This window comes from Idiotropiscis lumnitzeri, chromosome 19 (assembly GCF_059441095.1).
Source record: "Idiotropiscis lumnitzeri isolate Australia: NSW breed Sydney's pygmy pipehorse chromosome 19, RoL_Ilum_1.0, whole genome shotgun sequence".
Classification (NCBI taxonomy): domain Eukaryota; kingdom Metazoa; phylum Chordata; class Actinopteri; order Syngnathiformes; family Syngnathidae; genus Idiotropiscis; species Idiotropiscis lumnitzeri.
The window spans coordinates 3,387,298-3,399,431 of record NC_142409.1 but is presented as its reverse complement, the minus strand read 5'-3'; the positions used below and the strand labels follow the sequence as shown (position 1 = coordinate 3,399,431).

Sequence of the window (12,134 nt, the reverse complement as noted above, 5' to 3'; positions counted from 1 at the left end):
TGGAAATTGTGTAAACTCTACACAGGACAGCTCTAGCTGGGATTTTAAGTCAAATGCATTAACATAACGGAATTAAAAAATATATATAGCTTGTTTCTTTGATCGCATCAAATGTTATTAGTGTCCCCAAATGTTGTGGCTGGGGAGTGCAGTGGTACATTCCATAGCTTTCTGGATTACTGAGCAACAACCTCCATCATGTTATAATAATCGGTGTAAGTAACTGCTTGTGTTGATAATTACATTTCGTTTATACTGCAGTTGTAGTACTGCAGTCTCAGGTGCAATAATTAAGTTATTATGCAGAAACATTTGGAAACACTAAGAACACAACGACGTTTTTACAGAGATGAAGAATATAAACACTCATTATGCCGTTGCAAATGTGTGTTGTCATTTAACGAGGCACGTGCATATAAACAAAGCACTTTTCTAGTATCGAATTAGAAACAATTCAACAAAACAGACCAATCTCGCGCGTCTACGTTTCCAGTTGGTTCGTGGAGTGGCGGCTTGCCATTGGACGAAGGCCGGCGGGGACGGCCAATCGGAACGTGGCAAGTCAGACAAGTTGCAGACCGGAAGAGGCGGTCAACGCCGTGATTAGCGAACCGATTATTAGCTTGTGCGTTACCACCACGCTGAAAGGCTGTCCTGCGGTTAAAAATTGGGATTGACCCAGACTGGTGACATTCCAACAAATACTAAATCGTCAAATTAATCGTTGTTAATAACGAGGCCAACCGTCTTTGGACAATGAGGAAGACTGCGTTGCTGCTCATTGTGCTCCTCAGCGTCGCTCACTTTATGACTTTATGCAGGTGTGAAGATGGTGAGTTTATAAACAATACTCATAGTATGCATCGGCATTTTGTAATGTGAATGCAGAGATCACATTTGATGTAATAATTTTTTTAAATTAGCTAATTAGCTAGCAATCTTAATAGCTAACGTCGATAGTTTAGCAGTAAAATGTCATCTTATTTTGTCAGGTGGGTGGAGAAAGCCCACATCAAACAGTATATTCTGATTGTTAACGTATTTTTTGGAGCGCTCTTGGTTCCAGCTGATTCAAACTACACAAAGATGTTTGCTAATTCTACCATGTTTTGCCTGCTTACTCCAGAAGAATTCGAGGAGCGTGATGAAGAGGACAGTGAAGAAGTGGAAGAAGGTGACGATGATGACGAAACAGAAGTCAAAGAGGAGAATGGAGTGCTGGTTCTCACCGATGGCAACTTTGACACATTCATGGAGGGCAAAGACACCGTGCTCATTGAGTTCTATGCACCATGGTACCTTTTTAAACGTAATTGTATGGATAAATGAAAATATACATGCAGTAATCGAAATGGGAATTGGTGTTAAGGAAATATGTTGACTTGATATGGTTTGTGATACCGTACCTGCTGGTTGAAGTGTTGCTCTTTTTGTGCAGGTGCGGACACTGTAAAGAGTTTGCGCCAGAGTACGAGAAGATCGCACAGACCCTAAAGGACAATGATCCTCCCATCCCGGTGGCTAAAGTGGATGCCACAGCGGCGAAGGACTTGGGGAGCAGGTTTGAGGTATCGGGCTATCCCACCATCAAGATCTTGAAAAGAGGCGAACCTGTGGACTATGATGGAGAACGGACAGAGAAGGGTAAGTGATACAAATTGTTCTTTAATTTAACATTTAGTGAAGAAAAAAGTACTCATGAAGGTCGCAATTTAGGGATCAAAGTTAGAATTCTTTAATAACAGCTCCTCTAATTTATTCTTATTTTGTACTTTGTGACCCTTTTTGGTATTTAATGTTCATTGTTTTTTTTTCTGCAGTGACATTCTTTGAGAGTACAGTTGTGCTAGCTGAACAATTAGTCAAATTGACATTGCAATGTAGTAGAATGCAATTTTCAAATTGCTCTGCCTGCAACAATGAGGGAAAGAAAACCTTTGCTTTATTTTCATTTTTTTTTCGCAATATATTGCGTCTTGGTAAGTTTAGTGTTAAAAAAATGCAGTCCACAAATATGTTTACATATTTCGCGAAACATGGCAAATATGTTTGATTTGTTTTAATCTGGTTTATGATTTCCGAACTCGACTGTTCACACCACACTTGCTGAATGCTTAAAAGCCTGCAAGAAAAAATGTTGAATAAAAGTTAGGCAACTCGAGTTGAAGTCGATAAGTAGTGCTTTAGTGTAAGATACACTAATATTGTTTAATGTAATGCAGATTAAATGTTAGAATTGAGCCCTAATCACTAATGTTAAAGCCCTAGTCACAAATGTTCTAACAGGATGTGTTTTGTACTATACTAACATTGTGTATGTGTGCAAGATGGGCGGCTCAACATAATTAGCATTACTATGGAATTTGTATTGTTTAGCCTGGAACGCTAGCTTGTCTGGCATGGCACAGGAGAATTGAACCAATTTTTCTGTGTGTTGCCAACCAGCGGACGAACTATAGTTGCTTGTTTAGTTTCCAACTCATCATTTAGCTTAAGTGATAAATGGCATGCACACTGTTATCCTGAATCTACAATTTCAGCATTGCGGCGTCCTCATGCTAGGAATTAATCTTGCCGCTCTTTTGTTGTCTGCAGCTATCGTGGCCCGCATCCAAGAGATTGCTCACCCTGATTGGAAGCCCCCACCTGACGCCACACTTGTGCTGACCAAGGACAACTTTGATGAGACGGTCAACAATGCCGACATCATCCTGGTGGAGTTCTACGCTCCGTGGTAAATTCCAGCCACCTGTCAGTTTTGCATCCGAAGATGAACTCCCACGAAAGTGGTTCGAGTCACAATATGAAAATACAATCGTCAAGTATCCACTCTATTATTAATTGACGTAATAACTCACTAAGGGCTTTTTCTTTGGCTTGTTTTTGATTCCAATACACCAGGTGTCTTGATCCTTTAATACTTTGTGCAGATTTTGCTCATATAACACATTCAGAAATGGTAATAAAGGTCTTATATTTTGTAAAATAACATTAACCAAAAGAAGCATTCATGTCCCTTTAAAAAAAAAAAAAAGAAAAATCCCAAACGTGACCATCACCATGGTGTATACCACTTGCAGGTGTGGACACTGTAAGCGTTTGGCTCCCGAGTACGAGAAGGCAGCCAAGGAGTTAAGCCAGCGCTCGCCGCCCATCCCCCTCGCCAAAGTGGACGCTACCGCAGAAGATGAGATCGCCACCCGCTTCGATGTCACCGGCTACCCCACCCTCAAGATCTTCAGGAAGGGCAAAATTTTCGACTACAACGGGCCTAGGGAGCAGCACGGTGCGTGTTGTACATGCTGCACGGTGGCCTCGAACACAATTTAGATTTGCGCTCAGTTCTTGCTTTGCCTCCTTGCATGCAGGAATTGTGGGTTACATGGCCGAGCAGGCGGGCCCTCCTTCCAGGCAGGTGCAGGCTACCAGGCAAGTGCAGGAACTACTGAAAGATGGTGACGATGCGCTCATTTTGGGCATCTTCTCCAGTGAGCAGGATGCGGCGTACGAGACTTATATTGAAGCTTGTAAGTAGGATGCCTTGCAAATACTATCAGCTCCTCCCAAAATCCAGTACTCAGTTACCATCAAGCACTTTTGACGCACAAAATTTCAAATAACACAATGACGTATTTTGAATGAAGACCTTTTATTTCCGATCAAAGACAGCATAGTCACTCTTCAATGATGAAGAGTCCAAAGTAAAACAGTAACTCAAGAATTGTTTGAAATATTTAAAGTTAAGACACATTAACTTGCACATAGCAATGGTTGAGGCAACTGTCTGAAAATGTTCTAAAATGACCTTTCTTATAAGGCTGATTAACCCCATGCATTACCTTGAGAGATATATATTTTTTTTTTTACTGCTCTTGTTTTTGTGACACACTGCTGTCTGCGTGTCAGGTAACTCACTCAGGGAAGACTTCACCTTCCGTCACACATTCAGCTCCGAGGTGGCCAAGCTTCTGAAGGCGTCACCTGGTGAGGTGGTCATCGCTCAGCCAGAAAGGTTCCGCTCCAAATATGAGCCAGCCTCACACGTTTTTCCAGTAAAGGTACTGACTCCTCTCACTGCTACATCATAATTGACTTAATCAATGGCTACTAAATTATTTACATTTGCACAATGCTCTATCAAAAAATATCTGCCTTTGCAAAGATGAGGCTCTATTTTGACACTGTCAGGGGTATTGATGTAACAATGTTTATTACTGGATTTGTTTGCAGTGGTCTAGAGCTACACTGTATCATATGAAGCCTCGATTAAAAACTAAAATTATTTTTTTGTACCTGCCAGGACTGCTCTGATAAAACTAGAATTATTTTTTTTGTAACTGCCAGGACAGGTCTGATAAAACTAAAATTATTATTGTTTTTTGTACCTTCCAGGACTCCACATCAATGTCAGATGTGCAAGAGTTTTTCAAGAAGCACATGATACCTCTGGTAGGCCACAGAAAGCCAAGCAATGATGCCAAGCGCTACATGAAGAGGCCACTCGTGGTGGTGTACTACGGAGTTGACTTTAGCTTTGACTACAGAAAAGGTATGTCATGTTGCCTAAGCCTGCGCTAGGTAATCCTAGACATTAAAACAAGTGTGTTTATGTTTAGCCACACAATTCTGGAGGTCCAAGGTGCTGGAAGTGGCAAAGGACTTCCCCGACTACACGTTTGCCATCGCTGATGAGGAAGACTACGCAGACGAGCTGAAGAGTCTGGGCCTGAGTGAGAGTGGCGAGGAAGTCAACGTTGGTATTCTGGCTGACGGCGGTAAAAAATTCGCCATGGAGCCTGATGAGTTTGACTCCGATGTGCTGAGGGAATTTATTATGGCCTTTAAAAAGGGTGAGAGGCTTATTTATTTAACATAAGTGTTCCAGGCACATATTGTAGAGATAATTATGCGCTTGTTTGACAACAGGAAAGCTGAAGCCCATCATCAAGTCCCAGCCTGTGCCGAAGCACAACAAAGGACCAGTGAAGGTTGTGGTGGGGAAGACCTTTGACGAGATCGTCATGGACACCCAGAAGGATGTCCTCATCGAGTTTTACGCTCCTTGGTGTGGACACTGTAAAAAACTGGAGCCCGACTACCTGGCTCTGGGCAAGAAGTACAAAGATGAGAAGAACCTGGTGATCGCCAAGATGGACACCACCGCTAATGACATTCCGAATGACAAGTATAAAGTAGAAGGTTTCCCTACTATATACTTTGCCCCGAGCAACGGCAAACACAAGCCCGTCAAATTTGAAGGTGGTGACAGAACAGTGGACGCCTTGAGTAAGTTTTTGAAAGAGCATGCCACAAAGTTGCAACGAAGAGACGAGCTTTGAAAAGATCACATACAGACTCTTATCAGTGGCCCAGGGACACTTGGGGGAGGTGAAGGGAACCAACATCAGTGTAAAAGTGTTACTGAGTTGCTATGAGGATTACAGAGTTCATCATTTTTAGTTGGTTCAGATTTTTTTTTCCTGCTTTCTCAAAAGCATGTGAGCTCTGAGGTTTTCTTTTTTTTAAATAAAACAAAATGATGGCTTTGTGGACCATTGTGACTCCTCTTGATTCTACCTCAAATAAATGTTAAAAACTTAAATTTTAATCACATTTTAAAAGTGCTTCTTACATTTCAGTTGGCACTTTTTAATGGCAGCTTGATCATATCACTACTCTACTTGGGTGGCAGCATTTCATAATGGGATGGCTAAGAGTTAGTGCAATCTGAAATGAAAATTGTTAAACATGCTATTGTAAAAACTACAGCGAGTATAATGAATGCCAAAGTAAGATCTTGAAGCTACATTTGTTTGAATAAAGGCACTTCTAAAAGGTTGGTTCTTGGAACGGTTAAAAGCTGATGACTGTTAAGAAAACTCTTTAGTGAAGCGCTGATGGAAGGCACTGATATTTTGCAGTACAATCTTTAACTTCTCAGTCGGTGGTAGGATGGTCATCCTGGACAGAAGACAATGGTTAGTTTTGGTAACTGTTGATCATGTTTCTAGTTCCACCTGTGAATGTACCGGTACTTGCCTGAAATGGAAAGTTCCCTCTCTTTGCCCGAAGCCGCTACCTGGCACAAGGCAGATGCCCTCTTCTTCCAGCAGCCTCATGCAGTAATACATGTCAGGTTGTAGGACTTCCTCCTGTAAAGTCAGCATGGTGCTCCATAAAAGGAATACACATGGAATCTAAAACAATGAACGCACATTGGCCTTGTTGATCGCCTTCTGAGGTAGAGTGATGCGGGGGAAAGTGTACATGGCGCCTTGCACGGGGTTACATTTGATACCGGGTACGGTGTTGAATATCTGCTCCGTCATCCTGGCCTTCTCTGCCAAGGCGTCCAACACTGCAGTACGTTCCTGTGGGGACATTTTACATGTCATGCACGTCAACCTGACATCTTTTTTAAACATTTGAAGTAAAGCAGGTTTGATCCTATTTATAGTATTAATTTTGTCACCCTCTTGTGGCCAGAGGCGGCATACGCTGAGTGATTGATAGAATTTTTAGAACATTTTTGGAAGAGGGAGCTTCAACAAAGATTTGAATTAAACAAAACATGTCGACCGGACCACAAACTGAGATGAAAATAAAAGCTATTTCACTTTATGCTTTCACAAAAATGACGCTGCAGAGAACTATGACCACAATGCCTGATATTTTGATTGTTTGCCAAGTGCAACCCCTAAAGGATATTGCTGGTACTACATATAATGTATACTTCAATTAAGTTAGGAAAGTTGACATTTCCTGAATTACTTTAAATGAGAAATTCAAACTCGTGAAGACTTATTGTTGACGCTAAAGAATGCATCCATACGCAATAAATAATATCTTTGACAACCCCACTAATGGACCACCAACAGCATCCTTTATAATGGATTTGGAGCCATACTATTGATCCGAATCACTCAGACTGCATTACAACACTTTGGAAATGGATTTTTGAGTGTCCAAAAAACGTCTTGAAACGCTCCATGGTTCAGAACACATCTAACTCGAGCTGATTGTGACGACGGCGTAAAATACTGAATTTAAATTTTTGCAATGGTAAAGGTTACATTTGCATGGATATTTCTTTGTGGGGATATATATACAGACCTTCATGAAATTTGTGTAGGAGGGCTCATCAGGCTGAGGGGGATTCACCACCAAGTCAAGGAGAGCCTGCCCAGGGACGGGGGGACATAAGCGCACTGAAACCATTTTGATAAGTTGGGCCTTCACCGCAGGGTCCATGTTAACTGTCTCCATATATCCTCCACGGAATCCACACCTGATAGCCACAGACACAATGGGGAGTGGAAGCTCAGCATTCTTTAAGCAGGCTTTTGTTTGAGCTTTTCCAGTAGAAAGAAGGGGAAAAACTCACTCCCCCATGTAGCATTTGGAGGTCGAGTGGAAGGAAGCCAACTCCACAGTACTTGAGTACTCTGGTCCCATCTCAAACAGCACCTTCTTGAAGGAGTGGAACTTGCAGCCTTCCGCATACACGTTGTCTTGGTAGACCTAAAAACAAGGGGAAGCATCGTGAACGGTATTAATCAAAGAAAAGTCCTCATGAATGACACTCAAAGGACATTTTCATAATTACTTCATCGGCCATGAGGAAGAGGCGCTCCTCTTTTGCAAAGCGGATCACATCTTCAATGCACTGCCTGCTCTGGACCTGACCTGCAACACGGGAAAGGCAGATTTGAGAAGGATCATAAAATGAACAAGATTATTTAAAAAAATTGGCAAACCACTTTAAGATTCTAGCTTTTTATGTCAAAAAATAGTCAGTGTGTACTAGCCAACAGTTTTTAAATTTCAGGCTTCTGTATATATATAAACAAGAATAACTGCACTCTTAAGTTTTGTCCAACCTAAGTGTGCATCTCACAAATGTCAAATACTAAAAAGGTACCAGTAGGATTGCCAGGATTGATGATGCAGAGCACACGGGGATTACAGTGCTCCCTCGCTGCTTGGAGGGACCTTCGCAACTCCGCCACATCCAAGCTCCAACACTTATCTTCATCCAAGTAGTAATTAATCTGCACAGCGCCCAGGTCTGCGATGGCGGCAGAGTACAGTGGGTACTGGGGGATGGAGATCATCACTCCTGTACGGGTACAACCCTCGCCGCTCACCATCAACTTCAGCATGGTCTGGGACAAGAGAGGAAGGGAGGTGTTTGCAAGCGTAGCGAACCGTAAGATAAATGATGTGTTATTGTTTTGAATTAAATATGAAGACAAGCAAAAACCCAAACAGACACCCTTGAAATATTGCCTTTCTAAAAAAATTATTATTATATAAATTTATTAAAATTATTTTCGTCTACTTAATTATAATGGTCACGTGTCCCAATACTTTTGCCCACATCGACAATTGTGGACTGACATTGACAAAAAGTTAACGGATGGATTGACAAGACAGATGTGCAAAGTACAGCTAAGTTTACGATTAACTACCGTGGAAGTGGAATGATTGGTGGTGCTGTAACCATAGAAACCATCAATGTGACTAAATGATCACTTCGCTGGGAACGTCAGGTCAAGCAAATGACTTTTTACCACAATGGCATCGCTGGCCCCAGTGGAAAGGAAGATGTTGTCCGGACAGGACGGGATTCCGCCATCTCTTTTCTCGATGTAGCGTGCAACATCTTGACGGATACACTCAATGCCCTGGCTGGCGCTGTACGCACCTTGAATGACAATTAACTTTAGTGTAGCATGTGTGTCAGTTATTGACGAGAGCACAAATGTTAATTGAGTGAAAGGGGGGGGGAGGGGTTGTTCTGACCTATACTGTGACCTCCGCAGGCATCGAGAATCCGCTGTGCTCGTTGCTTGGCGTCCTTCGGGAATGCGGCGTCCTTTAAGAGCTCCGGATAGGCGCACATAGCCAGAACCTGTGCAAGACAAACAAAACATGTTCACATACAAACTGGTGCAGTGTACAATGATAATTTGCCCGTTTGATCAAGTTGCACAATCCTTGAAAGCTCTTCGCTGTGAAGTAAAGTTGCCCAACCTGTCTGAGAAACGTGATCGGCTTCTGTCCCATTGCATGGGCATCTCCAATGTTGGCCTTAATGACTTCAGTGAAAGGTTTCTTGGCACCCTGCATACAAAAAAATACAACACAAGAGTTCAGTAGAATCAATCACACTAAGTGATGCGTTTATTCACACAAAGGGCCAATACAACTAACGCTGACACGCTCTAAATATTTCAACCAAATTGAGAAAAAATTGGCAATGTAGATATATGACAAGCATCTGTGCTCACTTACATTGGCACGTAAAATAAAGTGACATTTGTCATTCTACTCAAGAAGCAGCGCATAATGAGCGGGTGTGCAGAGCATACATCAGCTTTCGCTAGCATTTGAGTCATGCAAACGGAAATTCAACTGACACAGAAAAATGTAGCATCTTCAAATTGATTTCATTTAAGAAAATTTGATTTCCAATTTTCCAGCTTTTGCGCCATCTGGTGGGGCCTATAGGCAATTACAGTATATTATTCAATGAACCGCTACACATGTGTTTTGGGATTTGAAAAAAATTTGGGGGGATGTGTGGGAAGTAACGCAGGAGCCTGTTGTTTAAGCAAGTAAAATAGTTTCATGTGAAGTTGATTTGTTTGTGCTGAAAATTTTAACTACTGAGCCATTTATTCAACATGGTTCAGACACAAACCCTTTTTTTTACACAAATTGAAAGAACTGAATCTCACGTGAGACTGACGATTCAATAATTTTTGCCGGGGGTTTGTTTCTGAGGATTAGATTCGAAATCCGGAAGGTCATCACAGCAGAAGCACTTAACGCTAATGACTGTGATGCTTTGACGGCCGCACTTTTATCCTTGGAGTGAAGACCGAAGACTGACCATTATAAAACAGCACCAGACATTTGTCAGCTGCTGATGGTGCAGCATGTAAATCACCTCATGAGTCTCTGTATTCATCTGGCAAATGGTTGGAGTGTGTCTTTTAGCTTTCTAGAAAACTCTGATGAGCCACAGCCGCTACCGTTTTGAGCAGAGCTGAAAAGATGACAGTTTCAGCTTTAAAAAAAAAAAAAGAAAAAAACCTTTGTGGTGAATCAAACTTAATAATCTTTTGCCTTTTTGGTTTGATTTTCCTCCCGATCCACTTAGCATTGATCTTGAGCTCTTCTGTTATTTATTGTCCTCTTTGTCGTGATTAGACCTCGTGAGCTCTGCTTTGGTTCCTGCGTGTCTGCGTATGGCTGTCAGCATGGCTGCAGCTGCTGTCGTTTATCAGATGATGCAATGCAACAATGGACTTTGCAAGTGACTTTGACACGCTGCTGTCTAAACAGAATTTGTCTTCAACGTTAACATATGCACCTGTAAAAATCATCATTTGACACGCTTGCTTGGATGTTGGTCAGTTTTCAGCGTTCGGGAAGTGACGCCCTCGTGCATTGCATAATGCTGGACTTAAAGACTGTTGCTGACCTCAGATGAACTTATTCACACGTGGCTTTCATTTTCAGTTCATGTAAAAATTCATGGCAGGCAAAATGACTCAAGCTGCTAGTCACATTTAGGAGTTCTTCGCTGCCTAAATATGATTTCCACCTAACAGATAATCAAAGCAGATTAACACACTTTGTGATGAAGCAGATTTTGTCATTATGGAAAGTGGTTCAGAAAATGACGGAACATTGAACTGATTGGATGCCTCACATTTCTTCTTTAGTCCCGGGCTGCACATTTACTCAAGCAACAAAGAGGCTGCTGTTTACGGTGAAAGAGGACATGAGCCACCAGGCGCTGATTATACAACGCAGACCTGTGAAGCAGGCAGGCCAGCGAGGCAGGAAAAGACGCTGCTTAGTTTACATTTTGGTATATATCTTACTAAGCACCTTTCCAGACTGACTGACCTGAAAACGGTAAACATTAGACAATATTGTCATCAATCAAATTGACTTGCTTGCTTTCATTGTGTCATCCAAATGTACTTATTGACACTCTCATGCCACATATCAGGGCCAAGGTTTAGGCAGGCCCATAAATGCCAGCACACACGCACACGCACACACATACACGTCAAATCTGCTGAGCTGCCAGTAAAACCGTTTCCAGTCAGAGATCTGGCAGGAAGCTCTCGCCCAGATGACAACTTCAGGATCCAAAACCTCATGACCGATTTAAAACTGGACCTAAAGAATTGAAGCTCTTTATTGTGCCTTTTAATCTGGGGAGCAATAATTTCATAGATTCTTTTGTGTGCATTCAATATAATTTCTCCGTGTAGGCATTGTATCAGGGTATTTTGGTGGTTAACTGAGCTGATTTTTCCCCTATTCCTAATAATAACAATATGATTAAACATAATCAGCAACCACAAATTATCTCACACCTTAAAAAAAGATAAGTCAACCCTGCTTACAGTGCATAGTTGTGAGTAGTTGTCTATTCTGGTGATAAGATAAGCGGGAGCGAGAATATTGCGTAGTTTTTCTATGAAGCTCCTAAAAGAGAAAAAAAGCTTTGGATGCTGCTGGGCCTCACAGCAAGAGTTTCATCCAATGAACTCTGTCAGCTGTGGGGAGGAGAAAGCCGCGCGAAGCCAGTGAGACAAAAGAGGCCAGAGAATGTTCCCTCACTTCTTATGTAATAACTTTTTGAGATAGACCACATTTTCTTCCACGACCCTGGATTCGCCAGTCAAATCAGGCGAAAGCACTTAGGGCGCTCTGAGGACAAAAGACTGCAGGGAGTGTTACGTTACAATGTTTCAAAGTCTCACTGTAACGCCTGCCAAGCTGAACACAGTGGATTAATATGACCACAGCAGAAAGTAAATAGGAGATGCAATGTCCGGGTGTGGGGTGAGACAAAAAAAAAACAAGAACATCACTCCGGACTCCGGAACATTCTCAGCGAAAAACTGTACATGTTCAATATCAATCTCATTTACACGGTTGCTCCTTAAATGTATTTAAATAAAGAAAAGATCCGAGCAGTACACCACGTACGCACCATGTGACCTAAATTTCACCTGATCTCATCTCCGATACGAATCACAGCTTTGAGGTGGCATACTTTGCCGGCTATCTACAAGGGATTTTTGTGATGCAAGAAAAAAATA

At 41.9% G+C, this 12,134-nt stretch overlaps 2 protein-coding genes across 5 annotated transcripts in view; one reads left to right on the top strand and one right to left on the bottom strand.

The window, feature by feature from the left end:
- Positions 1-572: 572 nt before the first annotated feature.
- On the top strand, positions 573-5,552 carry pdia4 (protein disulfide isomerase family A, member 4). 2 transcript variants are annotated; one of them, XM_088283574.1, is made up of 10 exons: positions 573-832; positions 1,130-1,295; positions 1,439-1,644; positions 2,596-2,734; positions 3,081-3,286; positions 3,369-3,527; positions 3,907-4,058; positions 4,393-4,549; positions 4,617-4,850; positions 4,927-5,552. In XM_088283574.1, exons 1-10 carry the CDS (start codon positions 757-759, stop codon positions 5,337-5,339), a joined length of 1,908 nt encoding a protein of 635 aa, XP_088139700.1. In that variant the 5' UTR covers positions 573-756; the 3' UTR covers positions 5,340-5,552. The 2 variants fall into 2 exon arrangements, with proteins under 2 accessions (XP_088139700.1, XP_088139699.1); XM_088283573.1 differs by having other exon boundaries at positions 574-832; positions 1,127-1,295.
- LOC148318153 (alanine aminotransferase 2-like) overlaps positions 3,631-12,134 on the bottom strand; it is a 19,569-nt gene continuing 11,065 nt past the window's right edge. For all 3 annotated transcript variants that reach the window (XM_088283577.1, XM_088283575.1, XM_088283576.1), the window contains exons 3-12: positions 9,037-9,126; positions 8,806-8,914; positions 8,574-8,707; positions 7,922-8,165; positions 7,607-7,686; positions 7,385-7,521; positions 7,114-7,288; positions 6,216-6,371; positions 6,040-6,152; positions 3,631-5,961 (exon numbers count right to left, since the gene is read on the bottom strand). In XM_088283577.1, coding sequence (XP_088139703.1) covers positions 5,871-5,961; positions 6,040-6,152; positions 6,216-6,371; positions 7,114-7,288; positions 7,385-7,521; positions 7,607-7,686; positions 7,922-8,165; positions 8,574-8,707; positions 8,806-8,914; positions 9,037-9,126 — 1,329 coding nt within the window. In that variant the 3' untranslated portion in view covers positions 3,631-5,870. The remainder of the gene's footprint in view (positions 5,962-6,039; positions 6,153-6,215; positions 6,372-7,113; positions 7,289-7,384; positions 7,522-7,606; positions 7,687-7,921; positions 8,166-8,573; positions 8,708-8,805; positions 8,915-9,036; positions 9,127-12,134) is intronic.

Coding starts and splice junctions, on each gene's coding strand:
- pdia4 (XM_088283573.1), top strand. CDS start 757: ATGAGGAAGACTGCGTTGCTGCTCATTGTGCTCCTCAGCGTCGCTCAC. Junction 833..1,126: donor TTTATGCAGGTGTGAAGATG/GTGAGTTTATAA, acceptor TGCTTACTCCAG/AAGAATTCGAGGAGCGTGAT. Junction 1,645..2,595: donor TGGAGAACGGACAGAGAAGG/GTAAGTGATACA, acceptor TGTTGTCTGCAG/CTATCGTGGCCCGCATCCAA.